This window comes from Diachasma alloeum, unplaced genomic scaffold (genome assembly GCF_001412515.2).
Source record: "Diachasma alloeum isolate Michigan unplaced genomic scaffold, Dall2.0 Dall_scaffold_00557, whole genome shotgun sequence".
NCBI lineage: Eukaryota > Metazoa > Arthropoda > Insecta > Hymenoptera > Braconidae > Diachasma > Diachasma alloeum.
Window position 1 is genome coordinate 271,606 of NW_021680689.1, and position 19,011 is coordinate 290,616.

Sequence of the window (19,011 nt, forward strand, 5' to 3'; positions counted from 1 at the left end):
GTGTCCATTTTACCTCAACCTCCCCTACTTCATGTATATGTAACAACTCTAGAATTAGTACATGAAAATATGCTACAATATCAAAATCATTGCCCAAAATAGTTGATTCACCTGTTTAATTCTCGGCATTTCATCTATATTATTAAATAATTTGCTCTCCCCTCATCTTTCGTTAAACAAGTGGAAGTGGTTTTTGTGCTTCAATACATGATATACATGATTTGCAAAAAATAAAGCTACAATAGAGAAATGAATAAAAAATGATCCGAAAAATGACAGCATATAGGGGAGATTCGGGTGAAACGGACACTTTTGACTTTTTAAAAAATGTTAATGAGGAGTTGAAATGTTGATAAAATTTAATAATTTTCTCCTCAATACAAAGAACAATTCTTTCCCTTTGTGATGAGCCTAAATTGAGCTCAATTGATCAATTTGTTTCTGAGTTGTGAATAATTTTAAAAAATTCTAAAGTCTCCGTTTTACCCCGCCCGCCCCTATGTAATGAAAGCATGTACATGTGTTTATCAATACATTTCAAAGACCTACGACTGTATAGATAATAAAAGGCACGGCAGGTTGCGGTTGACTCTGGTGACCTGCGCGCAAATATAAAAGTAAATTTCCACCCATTAAGCTACCCCCTGACTATGATAACATAAAGATGCGCAAGCGTTACTTCACCCCTCTTTCTTTACGTGAAATTTTCTCGGTGGCGCACGTATCCTGCAGAGCAACAGAGTGCTGTATTCCCCCGCCCACGTATTATTCGGCGTATAAGCACGTTTGTAATCAAACAAACGAGACCAAGAGATTCATCGCAAGGTGGTAACAGCACTATCATCACTTTTGACGGAATCTCCGTTGATAGAATGCGTGCGTTATTCCAAGGCGGCTCAGCATCGGCCGTCGATTAACGAAGGGTAGCGCAACTGCGAATTTTATTTCACTGACAATCATGATACTGACTGGATCAGACCATTTTCTTGCGGGTAAGTCCACTACCCCTACTGCACGCCAATTACTTCGATAAAATCCACTTGCTCACTCATTCGTGCGTGATTTTCCAAGGTTCATTCGACGTGATAACGAGTGATATGAAATTTTATCCGAAATTATACGACTCCGTGTTCGACCCTCTGGTTTCCTTTTCCAACCCTTATAATGCGTACATATATAGATGCGTACACCTTTTAATTCTCTCTCAGACAGCTACGCTTGGAAATATCCCACTAACAATTCATTTTCCCTCTGTAACAAAGACCTTCCTGATTTTCAGGACCGGTGGGATTGACAGCATTTCTAGGAACGGTCGCTGGATTCGTGACTCTACTGCTGGTGTTATTTCTCTACCTCTCAAAAAAATGGGCATTGACACCTGTGCCACAGACGACCCTCTTCGGTGGTATCTGTGTGCCACTGAATGAGCCGACCGAGTGTAATGCTAATACTCCAGTTGACAAGAGCTTGGGAAAGGTAGTGGCATATTCAGATCCAGAGACAAGTTCAGATTCCGAGGAGGATGCACTCAGAAGACTGCAAACTTCTCACTCGCACGTTCCACTACCGGATACTTTGACCATTCAGACGGAAGATTCGCCAACAGTTGTTGATACGGCTAATTCATGTAGCAGTTGTCCTGATGAGCACACAAGTGATCAGCACGAGTGCGTCGTGGACGTTGGATCTCCGAGTATGATATTGGAGAGTCGGGGATGTGAGGACGAGGAGGAGGAGGTGGGGATCATTGAGGAGGTTTGCACGCCATCGTCGGATGAGCCTCGGCAGGCTCTCAATGAAGCAATCGATGAGTTTGGTTGTCTCGAGGTGGCTTTTCTGTACGACGCACCTATGCGTGAGATGACAGTGCAAGTGCTTCAGGGTAAAAATTATCCGGCTGGAATCGGTGGAAGCCAAGTGAGACTGGTCCTTCTGCCATCGAAAAAACAAAGACGTAAGACTCGGGTGCGTCAGGGGTGTTCACCGCAGTACATGGAGAGCTTTTTACTACCCCGAGTGAATCCTGAGGATGTCAATGCAATGGGAGTGAGAATGAGAGTCTATCAGTGGAGTGGAAGAATGCGTCGCGAGAGGTTGCTGGGGGAGGCTCGTGTTTGCTTCGATCAGATAAATCTCCAGTTGGAGACAATACTTTGTCTACCACTACAGCCACCACCACGCTCGTCTGTTCACGATTGGGGTACAACGACGAGTTTAACTCGAAGTGATTCAACAGGCTCTCAACAATCGGTACAATCGTATGCATCGCCCACAACACCCCCCTATGGCAGCAGTATGAAAGGGGGTAGCATTGCTGAGATACTCATTGGTCTTGCTTATAATGGTACTACTGGACGTTTGTCAGTGGAGATTATAAAAGGCTCACATTTTCGGGGTGGCGGTGGTAGTGATACAAAACCACCGGACACCTATGTTAAGCTCACACTGGTCGACAGCAATGGACATGAAATGGGCAGATCCAAAACTGGATTGAGACGTGCACAACCGAATCCACTCTACAAGGAAACATTCATCTTTCAGGTTGCTCTGTTTCAGCTTGGTGATGTGACACTTTTTATTTCTGTCTACAATCGTCGACGCTCAGCAATGGGCAAGAAGGGACGTGAAATGATTGGATGGTTGTGCCTAGGACTGAACAGCTCAGGACCAGAGGAACTTCAACACTGGAATGACATGCGTTCAGCACGTTCACCCAAACAATTACAGCGTTGGCACTCACTTCTACGTCCGTAAGTTTACCTTTTCTTTTTTCTCCTGCAAATTTTATTGACAACAATTATTGTTCAATACTTGAAAAACAAAAAATTGAATGGAGAGCATAACGTTTTGGACGATGCTCATTGCTTCTCTCTCTTTGGAGCGATTATATTTCCTCAAAATATATCGCCTTGTTATTGTCACTATCTACTCAAGAGAGAACACTGGAGTCAATAAATCACTATCAATTGTTTCACTGGAAAAGAAATTTTGATGCTAACATACGATATATTTATCATTCGGGATAAATATAAATAAGAGGGAAATACAACATTGAAATACTTTACGGCATAAAGTGTGCCAATTTTTTTCCCCTCCTAAAGTTTAGGCGGTGGACAGTTTCTCGTTTTTATCGATTTGTCGTCAAGTTGTAATTCTTGTCAATGGTGAACATCGATTCACTGGTGACCTTAATTCATCATTATTGTTACGGTGAAAAAAACAAACTAAACAAGTGTAAAGAAGGCAAAAACATAAAATGTCGATAGTAAAGAAAATCCATGGCACACAGATTTCTTAAATATCCCATTCGTGCCTGAAAAAAAAAACATAAAAGAAAATTTAAAAAAAACAACAAAAAAACGTCAACTTTGACCTTCATTTTTACGTTTTGTGCCTTTTCATCCCCTTCAACGCTTGTTCATTTGGTATTGTATACTTAAACCAACATCAAAGATAAACAGAACGAAATGATGTCCGGTATTGGGCAATTTTCACACTGATTTCTTAGGATTCATCTAATAACATGTAGGGAAATGGATGGTTTTACCTCTTGCCGTTAAAGTTATTAAAATCTTCTTCATAATTTCTTGTTTTACCTCACCTTCCGCAATATTCGTTTTTATTGAGAAATTTTATGAATTAATCGATTATTTTTCCTCTGCCTATTGCGGTATAAACTGCATAAAAAAATTAATCGTAGAGTCGTAAGTTTAGTTCTCCCTTACGATATATTGAACATTCCCAAGGTTTCCGTAATTTCTACTTTTTTCTTGTCACAATTTTCTCAATTGTAAATGACTATTATTTTTTTCTGGCCAAAATCCTTACCTGAGAGGTAGAAGTTTTTTGATCATTGCGAAAAATAAAAATCTCTTTTCATGTAAACCATTTTACCGCTTCGTTACTGAAATTGAAAATAGAAACAACAGGAAAAATCGCGCACGTTACAATTTAGTGCTTAATTAAACCGTGCTAAACGACGTAAAACTCATATAAAGTACATTATAATGGCAAATTGTGATTTTAATATTAATAATATTTGGCTGAAGAGATTACGTTAGACGATCACTTGATTTCAATGATGATTATCGAATATAGAAACGGATTCATTACTCAAATTTAGCAAAAATGAAGCTAATTAGACAAATGGAAGGGGAATAAGTGGATGATTTTGCTGGTCAAAATTTAACTTGTTTAATCTATGAGATTAAAAACAAATTGTTGAATTTCTAATTTTTCCAAATATAATATAAATATTTAGTGATTATTTTAGGGGGGAACCCCCGTGAAACTTGAAAGTCGTTGGTGACGCAATAAACCTATCGAGTGACGCAATTTGAATCTCTCCAGTCTAAAGAACATTTAAAAAATATTAATCGGATGAAAATTGTGGTTCATGGGGTATTTTTACGGTAAAAACTCGAAAAATTTAGTTTTACCATGAAAGATGGGGCAAAGCGGGTTGAATTCTACATGATTGCTATTTTTTAGATGGTCTATTGTGCACTAAAAATCGCTCGATAAGCCCGTGAGCCACCAGAGACTCTCAAATTTTAGGGGGTTCCCCTTTAAGAAGCACACTCTCTTTACTAGATATTAATTCTGTCATTCCCCATGAAATGGCCATTAATAGATGAATAATACAGTTACAAGGACTCAGAAACATATTAAAATCGTAATAAAAATTAATCTGTGAAGCAGGAGGAAGCGTTTACTGGATTAAATCACTTAGATTGAATAATTTTTTAATTCAAATATAATTGAAACCTACTATATTAACATTTTTATAATGAATCAATGATACAAACATGAATGATAAAAAAGAGGAATGTTGTGACGATGATACCGAAGCGATGTATTAATCATTTGATAATGATCGAGCAATATCATACTACACAGCTGGGTCCTCGTAATCTAATTACACTTTATCGCAATTGAGTGAATGATGCACATAGCAATCATGAAAATTAAAGGGATGGGACGACCTTGGAATGCTTTGCTTCAATGAGCAAGACCAGATGAAATTATTTCCAAAACATTCATATGGATAATTAAAAATGAAAAGTATTGAAGGGCCAAAGGAACCTGAATATTGAAATGTGTAACAAAAAATGGATATTCGCTCCCTAAATTTATTCAGAGCATGACGAGTGGAATTTCTTTTTCTCCATCGATTAACAAATAATTAATGTTGCAGAGCTAAATATTAATGCTTGAGTCTGGTATTATTTTTTTTAATCATATGAAACAATTGAATCATACATTTAACAATCAATATTTTGGATCCATGAAAATTGTTTTTCATAAGAAAAAAAAAGTGAGAAAAAAAACAAATAACCAAAACAACTGCACTCTCTTTTGGTCAATGAAATATACAGGATGAACCGACCAGTGTTTGAACCCTTCCAGTGACCGAAGTCATTTCCATACTTATCGTAGAACAAGTGCTCATTGTAGTGGAATGGGACTTTTTTCATTAAAAATCAATATCATGTTTATAAATTCAAATGAAACTGTATTGAACGTTCCCATTTTCAAGTTGTTTTTACTGAATCTTCTTCGTTCGATCACTGCTGTTTGACAACTTTCATTCGTTTAAACACTGGGCTATTCACCTTAGTTCATTGAAATTTGTACGTCTACTGCACAAAAATTTAGAAGAAAAAATCTTGACTAAATGTTACCACATTACGGTGTATCCATTAATATCTATGGCGTTTTGTAAAAAAAAAGCAAGAAACAAGTGAAAAAAAATCAATTGCATAAAGATCGTACTAATTAATAATCACTTATTATAGAAATATCCACCTAAGCTGATGATAAAGATGAAATATTTAGTAAATTCAATACAATGAATTTTTATTCCAAAACCTTCATGTACAATGAATTAATAAAAAGCTTTAGAGAACATATTTTTCCAACAATTCCTGTTTCTTTCTGGCTAATAATGCTTGGCAAATGTCTTCTTGCGATGGTACTGTTTTTTGCCTGGTGTCAAATTCAGAATCTTCAGGCGTTACATCCTTAGGTGGAGTCCACTCTCTCACAGCTTTTTCTCGTTCCTCTTGTTCCACTTTTTGCTCGAGCGGTAGTAAAATTCCGTCGTCGTCATCTCTGTATCCGTAATAATCTGCATCAATATCTTTCATCAACTCTGCTCGTGTTTTCCTGGGAGGTGGGGGTGGTTCCTGCTCGAATAGCTCCCGGACGCCTGGCAATTCTTTGGCAGCTCCAAAATATTTATATCCTCGATTTCCAGGTACCTGTAATGCACATTTCAGGTTATTTTACATTTCTTCATTCTCTGTTTTGTTTCGAATAATATTTAATAACATTATTTAGGAGCATAACATAATCATAAAATTCAGTCATTACAGAAATCAATCATTTCTTTTAGTTGAAAACCACTTTCATTGAATGGTTAGATGATTAGTTGTATTACCTCACGTCCTTCATGATCCAACATTTTTGGTCCTACTCGTGAATAATCCGGACCTCCCAATTCCTTGATTTGAGCCTCCCAATGCCTCTTTTCCCTCAGTAACTTGTTGATTTCATCATTAAGATCGCGTATTCTAAATTCACCCAATCCCGCATTTTGTATCTGTGCAACTTTCTTGGCGATTTCTCGAATAATTTGCATTCTCCATTTTTCGGCTTTTCTCAAGTCTCGACATTCCGAAGCCAGATATGGTCGTCTTTCTTGTTCCTTTTTTATTCCTTCGCCACTCTGTGCTGCTCTCCATCGAGCCAATGTTGTCCTAAAGAATTATACAATTTCAAGATTTAAGTTTTTTCATGAAAAAATCCAAATAATTTTTAGATCCTATCTACAAAATACTTTTGTATTTTAACTTACATAGCTTTCTCCGCATTACGAGCCTGCAAAGCAACAAAAAATACAAATATGATTACATAAAGTCCTACAATTTTCACTAGCTCTGTTATTAGTGTCAAATAAATAATTGAAAAACAGAAAAGCAGAAAATTACAATGGGACAACAATGAGGCACTTCATGATGCATAATTACTCACCATGATCTTCAATTTGAGTTTTCAATTAATTGGAATATTCCTGAAGAAATAAACGATGTTAAACAATCCAACTTTATGAAATAATGTTGCTTTATGATGAAAATAAAAAATGTTTTAAAGATTCTACACCACAACGATGAGAATAACCTAAAATACTTGTTCGTAGTGTTTACGAAATTGTTTACGTAGACATATAACCAACAAAAGTCATCAGTGGCGTCATCACACGGCAACTGCTGCACTTGATCTCCACTTCTTCTTCGAAGTGGTGATGCAGTGAACTAACATTACTATGTTCTCATCTACATAAAATCTTGCATTCTCGGTTGAAATTATTATTTCTCCTTCTTTATTACACTCTGCATTTATTGCAATGACAATCTATCAATCAACTCGGATCAGTTGTATTATTTTACTATTAATCAACATGAATTTATTGGTGAATAAATTTTTTTGTACCACATGTGCAATACATACAGTGATTTGATCGAAAAGTGAATCATCTTTCAGTGTTGTGACGTAATTGTAAATTTCTTAAATCGCAGTGGGCGCAAAATTAATGAGTGAAATGGAGGAAAAAATTCTCCTCGAAAAATGACGTGGTAGGAAAAAACCCCACACACAAACAAACTTGCAAAAACTGCAGGCTTTCGAGATAAACGTTCAGAGAAGATCTCTTCACGAGCAGGTATGAATTAATTTTTTTTCACTAGATGACGATTCTTCCCATTTTTTCTTCTTTTTTTTCGACGATTGTCGACTCCTTAAGCCTTAAATCTCATCGATTTTGAGACATTTCAAGTTGGACCAACGAGTGCTTATTGTCAATGATGACCTTGATCAAATGTTTTATTCTATTATACGTATATAATTTTTCAAACTCATAGTTTAGTGTGATACTGATTTTGAGTGACTTTTTTTACGGCTTTTCGTCTCAATCCTGTGAAAATATAATTGCAGATGTCATTAATTAATCATTGATCAATTAATATGGCACGTAGGAATTTATTTTCACCTGAAATGCGTAAAATTACCAATTGTCATCGTCTTATCTCAATGATCGACCCAATCTCTGTCTTCAAAAATAGTAGAAACGGTGGAAATAAATTTGAAAAATGAATTTTGAATAAAAATAGAAAAAATGCCATCCCTCCTGCGTTTTCTCAATTTGCTCATTCTCCATAATTAGACTTACCGGAAATGGAAGAAAGTCAAAAGACGGAAGATGTGTGGCATAGAGGGAAAACGGATAATCGTAATGAAATATTCAATAATGATAGTGCCACGGGCTCTGTCGATACAAATTCTACATCATTAGCTGACATTTTCGATACAGCATTCACTTCAACCGCAGATCCGTCACCTCAGCGATGTCCAACAGGTACAAAATATTTTTCAAATGGTTTAAATACCTTTCTAAAGTGCAAAGAATAAACAATCAATATTGTCAGTGCAAGTGAATGTTTCTCATCAAGATTCAAATCATTGAAACTAATTAAAATGTTGAGACAAAAATTGCACTGTATGTATTTAATGGGGAAAAATTTATAGGTACAGAGATGGAATTTGATCATTTATTTGCCGAGTCTGACATTGAGGAAACGGACTCACAAAATCGCATTGAACAATTTGCAAATCCAGTGAATCACTCAGAAACTGATAATAATTATGTCTATTCACCGTATCATCACTTACCATCGCTAAATGCAGCTATGGAGAGACGTAAACGTATGCGTGAAAGTCTGCGTGAACGAAAACGCGAAATTCGGGAGGAACGAAGACATGAGCTTATGAATAATCGTATGCACCGTACGAGGTTGTGCACACGGTATGAGAGACTGTATGAGAGTTTCCGAATGAGAAATATGATGCAAAATAGAGAATTACCTGTACCAACTAAATACAATAGAAATGGGGCGCATAAGATGACGGCTAATAACCCTCAGAGGGATGCTGTGAGCATTGCAGGGCCGTCGAGGATTATCGATGCACCAGTTGATTACAGGTAACGATCCTTCATGCTCCACCTTGAAGCATACATTGTCTCATTATTTCTATCATTATGTTGGTGTTAGTTTTATTTGAGCCTCATTTAATCAACCATTTTCAGTATTACTGGAACTGCTAATAATTGTCCTGATACGATTGATGAAATCGGCAATGTTGAGTCTATCATCAATGATACAACAGCTTATCAAAATGATCCGCAATCGGTTGCTATCTCCCAGAGTGTATCACAACACAATTCACGTAAATTTGATATTTCTCTTCAACTATTGTAGAATAACGGGTGATTTTTTCTTTATAATAATGAAAAACTGTTTTATCCTGATTAGAAACTGATGATACGCCGTCGGCCCCTGACTTGCAGTTGGATTGGTCAACTTCCAGTAGCGAGAGTGACGATGAAGATGACTCAGTTAAATTATTAGAGGCAATTATTGTACGGCAATAGAGTGGGCTCACCAAAATACTTGATTATTTGGTTAATTGCAAATTGACGTGACTATTAATTTTTCCCAATTAGAACGGAGACGAGGAGCAAGAGCACGAACAAGAGCAACGCAAACAGGCAGTGCCAGTTGTAGATTTAACCGCTGAATCTGACGAAGAACACGCGAGTCAAGCGGGTTCCAGTAACACTTTGCAGCCTCAAGTGTCAGGGGTACAAGTGCCGAGGTAAACGAATACGTTCGTTACTTTGATCTTGGATATTTTTATTATCAATTGAATAAATTTAATGGCTTGTCAATAATTACAATATTTCAGGAATGATGTGCACTGTGTACACCGAAGCCACGATTACAGCCGGATGCGACGGATGATGCCTTCGCGCTTTCACTTTTATCATCCTCAGGACCATTACCACCATCGATCTCTCTACCACGATAGGCCGCCAAATGCAGCTGGCTCCACTGGATCTCGAATCCATCCAGTTCATCAACGTATCTGGTTACATCAGCAAAGGATGCAAGAAACCCAGCGGCGCACATTGTACCCAAGAACGTCGGCTCTGCACCTTTGGCTACAGCAGCAGCAGCAGCAACAACAACAACAACAGCAGCAGCAGCAACAGTCACCATTAAATCAACCATCACCACCTGCTGCACATCCTGGAGTATATCAAGCTGGTCCTTACCCTGTGGATTCTAATAATCCAGATACAATTCCAGCGCCGAGAAATTGCTGTATGATCAATGACAATTCAAACCCAGTGCAGAGTTATTCAAGACACGCTGGATTACCACTTCCCCAACAACCGACGGTCTACAGTCATCCAGAGGCCAGTGGTGCAGCATTAGTCAGTGCCATTACCAATCCACCGCCCTGTCCAGTACCACTTGTGCTTAATCCAATGGGAAATGAAGATATCGAGAACAGCCAGGCAAGTGATAATATACCACCAATACCAGTTCATCAACATGTCCATCATCACATGTACCACTGGTCACCTATAACACCCTATCCCTATCAAACCACATCCCTCGCCAGAATGCCACATTTACATATTAGCATTTCACCCCACATGCCGAACAATGTGTCCACTGAAATAACACCATACCCAGTCCCACTGCCGGAACTTGTAATGCAGCAAGCTCGACACTTAACGGTAGGCCTCGAAAGCTATATGAGAATCGTCGACCTGCGACGTATGTCACATATTAGCTGCGGAGCAACCCAGGAATCTATTGAGAGTCACACATTCCCTCATAAATATAAACTGGTGAAGAAGTTAGAAAATGGAGACGACGATATGGAAAAATGTACAATATGTTTGTCGGAATTTGAGGACTGTGAGAGTGTTAGAAGACTGCCTTGTATGCATTTATTCCACAAAGATTGCGTGGACCAATGGCTATGTACCAACAAACGGTGTCCAATATGTCGCGTTGATATCGAAACGTTTGTACACAAAGAGTTGACTGCAACTATATAGTTTAAGATCAACTATAGCCCGTTATATTATTATTATTATCCAATTACTTTGTTGGTGTACTGAAAACTTGGAAGAACGTGAAAAATACGGCTCCACTTGGACACTTACTCATGAGCTATCGGAGAAGATTTACCACAATTGCATTTTCTCATTCTTCAAACGGATCTAATGCTAAAATTTAACGAGCAGTGGAATTAAATTCTTTCGAAATTAAATTAAGGTAAATAACAGTTTTCAAATTGTACGTGCTGGAGATGATTAATACTTTTTTTTCCATTACGAGTACATAATAAGAGTGATAGAACGATCGACTTGATGTGAACAGGAAATTGGCCAGTTTACAATTCGATGACTGCTAAATTGAAGGATAGAATATTCCAAATTTTCTTCCGAAATCCAATCGAGTAGGCGCTTGTTTTCTTCTCTTGACAAATGTTAGAATCATTGCAGATGTTCAATATTTTTTACACATGTCTTTCTGTTGAATGTCTTATTTGTTTTTAATGAAAAGTTCCAAAGTCTCTGAAATGGAAAAAGCATCAGGTGGCCATCCGCCATCAGTTTCACTGGACAAATTGTCCAGAAAAAAAACTAGTCCATATTTTTAATTTCTAGCCTCATTTTTAATTTTTAAACATGGTTGCATGTTTCAATTTTTATTTGGAATGAAATACCACGTCGAATTCAAGATTTGCAAGACACTTGCGAAATGCATATCATGAGAAATAAATTAATTAATTTTCCATTCTCTTTATCTTTATTTGACTGCGGAAATTTATTACTAATTGGAATTTTAAAAAAACAATAATGAAGACGAGTGTTTAAGGACAAGTAATGATAAAAGTTAAATCAATTTCTCTTCCTTCATCGAGCGAGATGGAGACCAGTGACAAATTAAAGTTTTCAATTGCCTGAAAACCAAGTTTTATAAACAATTTTCCTAAGAGTGTAGACGTATCGCCCCCTACATAGTTGATCTTGTTGAATAATATAAAAACTCAATCAACGGAATGAAACAATTCAAGTAGAATTAAATAAAGTGAATCATGAGACAATTAGTATGCTGAAGGTGCTGATTTACTTTCTACGTATGTTATAAGCGTCATTATTATTAACATTGTTATTATTATTATTATTTTTATAGAGCATTGTGTAATGCTCACATCTTTAGGAATGAAATTACCTATTGAGTAAATGACATTGTCATTCCATATGACATTGTCGGTTGAATACAATGTAATAATAATTTTCTATCCATCTTAAATTCCATATCTTTAATTGTAAATATTGTGCTAGATAGTGTATAATTGATTGTACTGGTTTTATTGTTGAATTGGGATAATAGAATAAACGTTATACAGAATATTTTTACTGTTTTGTGAATTTATTTTAAAACATAATCCAAAAATACATTATGAGATCCACTAACAATTATTTTGTTTTTTCAATTGCATAGAGTGAAGCATTCTTCCTACTATTTAATTTAAAGTTGTAACAAGCTGAGTAAATTTAGTCGTCTGTTAGTTTACGTGAAAATCAATGAGAAATCGCTAAAAGACTGTTGAAATGATTTAACAGGAGTTTGTGCAACCGGGTCTGATCGAATTGTCCTCTTATAAAAATAGAAAAAAATACTGTGAAATTATGTAAACATATATTTAATTTATTCCCTGAAATCATGCACAATAGATTCATCCGGTTTATTATTTACAAATGACTGTATTTATCTGATTTGAAAATCCATTATGATTTACCGGTGATGTATGGTTAATGACACTTTATGTCTCATTAAATAATTTTCCGAATGGCTTTTATCACAGGGAAAAAAGAGTTTTCGCGTGCCCTCCATTACATCGTCTCGAATAGTGTAGAAAATGAAGTTTGTAAAAACATTCAACTATATACGTTTGATATTTCTATAATTCTGAGCAAATTGAATTCTTGGAATATTTGTGGAGTAAAGTGAAAAAAATGGAGTGATTAAAATTTCAAAGAATTATCCTTCTTCAGCACTACATGAGTACCTAGCTAATGACCGGTTCCATCAGTCCATTCAGCGAGTGTAGGCTCGCATTCGCTGGATATAAAGAGAATGTACCCGGCATTAAAAATCGACAGTCACCTTGTGATCGTGTGTCGCAGCAGTGATCTTCAAAGATACATGTTACACGTGTTACACACGCTCTTAGATCATCTATCGTAATCTACTACATCTTCAATTAAGGTACTAAACATAATTTCATTTTCATTTGCATTTTATCATCAATTTCTATCTGTCGTGACGAAGTGACTGATTCTCGAATTTTTAACAGATCATTTTAATGAATTATTGCGAAACAATGTTTTAATATTAATATTTGTGTAAGAATTTCCAAGAGGTAGGAATGAATGAGAGAAAATCATTCACAACAAATTATTCATAACAAAACTCCCTCGCAATATCTTTGGAATTTTTTGTACTCATTTTTCCGTCATCTCTGACAATTATAATTGATCCAAATGAGCATTTTGATTCCTGTCAGAAATTGAATCGGATGAGCGCGTCTCTTGTTATCCTTTTTGTAATAATGGGGAAAAACCATGCTAAATCCACTTACCGTAAATTTCGACGCGAATAGAGTGCGTAATTCAAATTATAAGGCTGTGGTCGGATCGTCCTTGAATTTGAATAGCTCTTGACACGCATGAGAGGATCAAAATGATAAAATTTAACGTCTCGAGTACGAATTTTGTGAAATTCCTTCAACACGACGAGACACTAAATCTAATGTGATCATTAGTGGCTTACATATAAGTATACGTTTCTGATTCTTCGAAGAATATTGTCGTATTTCTCTCATTTTCCCCCTTTTTTTCCCGTTATCCATATTAAGAAGGTGGAATTTTATTACATATTTCCATTTTCTAGAAAATAAATATGTGGCATCATAATTTACAACTGGTGATCATCGGTTTCGTGGGGCTATTCTCAGTGACGTTGGTTCAATCGCAGGGTCAGTGAGTCAAAGTTCTTAAATTTTTAGAAATTCAAGACAAGATATATCAAGACTTGGGTCAAGGTATTGAGTTTCTCCATTCTATGGAGTGCGTGTTCGAATTCCGTAATCATCAGCAAGGTCATCGAGCATTCAATTTAGAGAGATCTCTTAATCCTGTTTTTGCTGAGAAGGAGTGATCAATAGTTATTGTTACAATTTATGTAATTATTATTCTAATGAAGATGTTTCAAATTTAGAATTTCCCAAATCCTTGCATTCCACAAGATACGAAAGCGAGTGGAATCACATCTACTCGATGTAAAAGAGAAATTGATCAAGTAAAAAGGGATTCCACAGGAAAATGAAAAATCTTGTTGCTGTATATGGAAATTCGATGGAAATTACGTCAGCAAAATTTCAAAGCGTATTATCCTACTCAACATTCAATGTGGTATCAGCAATTAGCGTTGAAGACGTCATATTTGGCGATCCGTGGAGGAAGCATAAAGATCAAGTTTTTTAATAGAAAAAAAAATATTATTGTCAACGACGTAAAATTGTTGAAATACCTTGACTATAGTGAAATTATGAAACTTATTTACTATAGAAAGTTGCGTGAATCCACTGGGTAGAGTCGGCATTTGCATCAATGTCAGAGAATGCGAGCCGCTCATTGAGCTTCTGCGGAGAGATGGTAATTCGGCGGGAAATTTTTTGAGGCGTTCAGTGTGTAGATTCGAGGGTTCGAATCCCATTGTATGCTGTCCAGGTGGTAATAGAGAATTTGATGACGATGACACCCCCATTCCCCCTAATCAGCCGAGGATTACACAGCAATCAAATGGATATTGGCCCATTTATGCACCAGCATGTGGTGCTATTAACAATAAGGAATTGACCAGAGTTGTTGGGGGTGCGCCTGCAAAATTGGGTAAATAACGCGTTTAAATTATTTTCCAATACTCGGGAATTACTTTATCTCACTAAAATGTCGAGTATTGAAAAAAAAAAAGAAAAAAAAGGCGGAATTCTACTCAACGTGTTTTTATACGATAATTGATACTGTCAATCATCGACTGCCTCCTCAGGTGCGTGGCCTTGGATCGCAGCATTGGGATACCGTTCAAAAACAGGGTCAAATAAACCGCGATGGCTTTGTGCTGGAAGTCTAGTGTCGGCTCGTCATGTTATAACAGCAGCCCACTGCGTACACCGTCTCCCTGATCTTTATTTAGTACGTTTGGGTGATCTCGATCTCGACGACGATGTGCAGGATGGTGCGAGCCCCATTGATGTTCCCATTGAACAAGTACATGAACATCCGCAGTATAGTGAAACTGCGTATACTAATGACATTGCGGTGTTGAGACTAGCATGGGATGTTGAATTTTCCGGTAATAATGATTTTTTTTTCATTTTGTACGTTATTCTTTTTCGATTCGATCCATTAGGAGCGATTGGTTTATTTTTAGAAAAAGGCCCCAGTCAACGCCTTGAAAGCTCCATATGACCCTCATTCTCATCCTTATCTTACCCTTATCCGAACCCTACTTCTCACCTTTATCCTGACCCGCATCCTGAACCTAATTCTGACTCTTGTAACCCTTGGTTTTGAGTCTTAATTTTTCGTCTTAATTTTCTATCGCCAGAAGTCGATTTGGATGTTTATAATATAAAGAGATATTCTTTCCATCCACCGACAGATTTGATCCAGCCAATATGCTTGCCGTTGCCTGATGATGTTTATAATAAGAATTTCATTAATTCATTGCCATTTATTGCCGGTTGGGGATCTGTCTATTTCCGTGAGTATAAGTTTTATTAATTTTGCAATTAGTTTTTGATACAAGGAGTAATGGAGAAGATAATTGCTAACAAAAATTCATCAATTGTTTTTCCTCAAGGGGGACCTAGTGCTAGCCACCTTCAGCAACTTCAAATTCCTGTGGTCTCGACGGAAAGCTGCAAGTCAGCGTTTAGCCGTTTCAAAACAACAGTAATTGATGACCGAGTTATCTGCGCAGGTTTTGCAAAGGGCGGCAAGGATGCGTGCAAAGTAAGCGATGACATTTCTCTGTTCATTGATTGAAATTTTTATTCCCCTGCGCATTTCCATGCTGATTGACGTGATAATCTCAAAATTTTCAGGGAGACAGTGGGGGTCCGCTTATGTATCCAAAGAACAGAACCTTTTATGCAATTGGTGTAGTTTCGTTCGGCTATCGGTGCGCCGAGCCCGGAATTCCCGGTGTATATACGAGGGTCACTCGATTTCTTGATTTCATCACGTCTCATTTGAATTAAATGTGAGAGCTTTTTGTCAGATGTTTACTGCAATTAATTTCATGTTCATGTCTTAGTCATGTCCTAATATACGCTGAGTAGATCGAAGAATAATAAAACAATGTGTAAATTGAACCGAAGAATTCTTACTGTCTCATTTTTTGGCCATCTCTTCAATCATTTCCTCACAAAATTTTGGAGTCATATAGTCATGATGCGATGAATAGATAAATTGGATATTTCAAATTTTGAGTGAATGAATACTGAACGTTCTTTCATTTCGTTTGAATTTTATATTCTATTATTTATTACGTGCGACCTCGCAGTTGATAAGAGATGAGATTATCTATCAATGGCAAAAAAATTGATGAAATCATTGATGTCCGGCAGATGTCGCGATGACTCTCGCTAAGCTACACGCTTTTCGCTTGTGGGGTTTGAACAGAATCAGAATTCCTTTGAGTTCAGTACTGGCTGATCGTGTTACTAATTGCATACGTTTATTTAGTAGTGAACTGACCAGTTTAAATATGTCTTACACAACTGTGGAGCGTGGTGCACCAAACACCACAGATTTCAGAATATACTTTAGTAAGTATGATAGTGCAATTCACGGTCATAACCTTACAGATGATTCGACCAATCCCAGAACGCTCAACAATCACTCATTATTTTTTAATAATTGCTGCTTCAGCCTATTACTACCACTACTACTACTCCCTATGTGTACTCTAAGCTGCCTCTTTAAAGGTCAAATGTGAATAAAATGACTGAAACAGTCACTTTCTAAGTTTGCTGAAGTAGAAAAATTTAATTTTTCAACTTGTCGCCTAATAATCCATCACCTCATTCTAATCGCTGTACCGGAAACTCTCTAAAATGGAATAACCTTCGAAAGTTAAATTCCAACAGGAAATATGCCCCATTAATTCCCCCCACTCACACGACCTCGAGAAAATATTCCTTTCTGGAGTATCGCGGTACTTTTTCTTGAATTTCTATAATTTTCGAAATTCTGAATATTTCCTTCAGAAAAGGATGACAGCCTTATTTCTCCAATGCACGATATTCCTCTCTACGCCGACGAAGCCAACAAAGTGTTCCACATGGTTGTGGAGGTACCACGATGGACAAATGCAAAAATGGAAATTAATCTGAAGGAAACTCTCAATCCGATAAAACAGGATATGAAAAATGGAAAATTACGTTTTGTTGCCAATTGTTTCCCTCACCATGGATACATTTGGAATTATGGTGCTTTGCCTCAAGTAAAGAAACAAAATTTGAAAAAAAAAATTAAAAAATCATTGCACCGTAATTTTTTTTATTTTTCTTTTTTTTATACAGACATGGGAAAATCCTGAAGTTTTGGATGAAGCAACTGGCTTCAAAGGTGATAATGATCCAATCGATGTCCTTGAAATTGGGTACAGGATTGCAAAACGAGGGGAAGTTCTCAAGGTCAAAGTTTTGGGAACTGTGGCTCTGATTGATGAAGGTGACATTCTCTAGAGCTTCGTCTGCAATTTAAATGAAAAAATTAATCTGTTATTATAATAATTATGATAATTCCCTCATGTTTTCTTCAGGTGAAACCGACTGGAAGATCATAGTGATCGACGTCAATGACCCTCTCGCTGATCAGATGAACGGTGAGCTCTATTTTCCTCTTCTATTGTACGTGTGAGGAATGCCTTTCAAATGTAATGGCATTTAATTCAATTCCTGTTAATTTCCAATCATTCTTCCTATTTTAGATATAGCTGATATTGAAAAACATTACCCTGGTCTTTTGAAAGCGACAGTCGAGTGGTTCAAAATCTACAAAATTCCTGATGGAAAACCAGAGAATCAATTCGCATTCAATGGGGACGCAAAATCACGTGATTTTGCGCTGAATATTGTTGGAGAGGTGCACGAACACTGGAAGGATCTCATAAAAAGAGAGACCCCGCCCGCTGGAATTTCATGGTACATTAACTGCTGTTTCACGTCTGCAAAAAATAAAGACACATTGGTAATAAAATTCGTGTTTCAGTGCTAATGCTACGATTGACGATTGCAAATTCAAAGTCGATGCTGCGGCAGCTGAGGAGACGTTCAATCAGTCACCAGAATTCGCTGAATCCTCTCCCATCGATCCTATAGGTAAATGCATAAAAAGAGTTGAAAATCCGAGAAATAACTACAGTTAATCACTTTATGTCATTGCATTGCAGTTGATAAGTGGCACTACGTACACCTAAAATGAAGCCAGGCCCCGCCTGAGGCTGTGAGACGTGGACAAGTGGAGTAGAAGCTACTTATTTTACATTCACAATATTCCACAATGGGCACAACAACCAATTCCTCCAATATTCCTCCAATTTTTTATAAATTTCTTTTCCCCTTTTCAACGACTGCAGCTTTCTCAATTTTTCTCATTCATTGCATATCGATAGATAATCTCAAATAGTAAACAGGAAAAGGGAGAAGATAGAATTCATAAAATAGGCGTTAATTCCAAACGGGCTAAAAAAACAGGACTGTCCATTACTCCTCAAGGTTGTATAGCATTCAATGATGAAAGATTTGTAGCAAATAAAAGGATTTTACGGTTAGCTGAGAGATGTTTTTTCTAAAACCTAAAATGACGGTTTTGTTTTTGCAGCATCGATGCTGGCAAAACGTAGATTGGCTGTATACTTGAAAAAGCTTTATGATCACTGGATCATGCAGAAAGAACGAAGAAAAAAAAATTTACGAGAGCGAGTAGGAAGTTGGAACCGGCGCAATTTA

General features: G+C 36.9%; 5 protein-coding genes across 5 annotated transcripts; 4 read left to right on the plus strand and 1 right to left on the minus strand.

Annotated features, from left to right (window-relative positions):
• Window positions 1–713: 713 nt before the first annotated feature.
• On the plus strand, window positions 714–5,924 carry LOC107043224 (synaptotagmin-14). The gene is made up of 2 exons (XM_015264614.2): window positions 714–992; window positions 1,280–5,924. The coding sequence occupies exons 1-2, from the start codon at window positions 959–961 to the stop codon at window positions 2,752–2,754; spliced, it is 1,509 nt and encodes a 502-aa protein (XP_015120100.1). The 5' UTR covers window positions 714–958; the 3' UTR covers window positions 2,755–5,924.
• LOC107043228 (pre-mRNA-splicing factor ISY1 homolog) lies at window positions 5,843–7,254 on the minus strand. Its single transcript, XM_015264618.1, has 4 exons — window positions 7,036–7,254; window positions 6,860–6,882; window positions 6,443–6,761; window positions 5,843–6,263 (listed from the first exon to the last, which is right to left on the minus strand). The coding sequence occupies exons 1-4, from the start codon at window positions 7,036–7,038 to the stop codon at window positions 5,901–5,903; spliced, it is 708 nt and encodes a 235-aa protein (XP_015120104.1). The 5' UTR covers window positions 7,039–7,254; the 3' UTR covers window positions 5,843–5,900.
• Window positions 7,255–7,382: 128 nt separating this feature from the next.
• Window positions 7,383–12,337, plus strand: LOC107043231 (E3 ubiquitin-protein ligase RNF12-B). The gene is made up of 7 exons (XM_015264620.1): window positions 7,383–7,723; window positions 8,225–8,416; window positions 8,587–9,040; window positions 9,146–9,285; window positions 9,372–9,478; window positions 9,563–9,714; window positions 9,805–12,337. The coding sequence occupies exons 2-7, from the start codon at window positions 8,236–8,238 to the stop codon at window positions 10,970–10,972; spliced, it is 2,202 nt and encodes a 733-aa protein (XP_015120106.1). The 5' UTR covers window positions 7,383–7,723; window positions 8,225–8,235; the 3' UTR covers window positions 10,973–12,337.
• Window positions 12,338–13,069: 732 nt separating this feature from the next.
• On the plus strand, window positions 13,070–16,376 carry LOC107043265 (venom protease). Its single transcript, XM_015264675.2, has 7 exons — window positions 13,070–13,196; window positions 13,881–13,965; window positions 14,558–14,881; window positions 15,039–15,344; window positions 15,654–15,755; window positions 15,855–16,006; window positions 16,099–16,376. Exons 2-7 carry the CDS (start codon window positions 13,890–13,892, stop codon window positions 16,252–16,254), a joined length of 1,116 nt encoding a protein of 371 aa, XP_015120161.1. The 5' UTR covers window positions 13,070–13,196; window positions 13,881–13,889; the 3' UTR covers window positions 16,255–16,376.
• A 237-nt stretch (window positions 16,377–16,613) lies between these two features.
• LOC107043266 (inorganic pyrophosphatase) lies at window positions 16,614–18,833 on the plus strand. The gene is made up of 7 exons (XM_015264676.1): window positions 16,614–16,824; window positions 17,266–17,501; window positions 17,581–17,731; window positions 17,823–17,885; window positions 17,991–18,204; window positions 18,272–18,381; window positions 18,453–18,833. The coding sequence occupies exons 1-7, from the start codon at window positions 16,632–16,634 to the stop codon at window positions 18,482–18,484; spliced, it is 999 nt and encodes a 332-aa protein (XP_015120162.1). The 5' UTR covers window positions 16,614–16,631; the 3' UTR covers window positions 18,485–18,833.
• The last annotated feature ends 178 nt before the right edge of the window (window positions 18,834–19,011 follow it).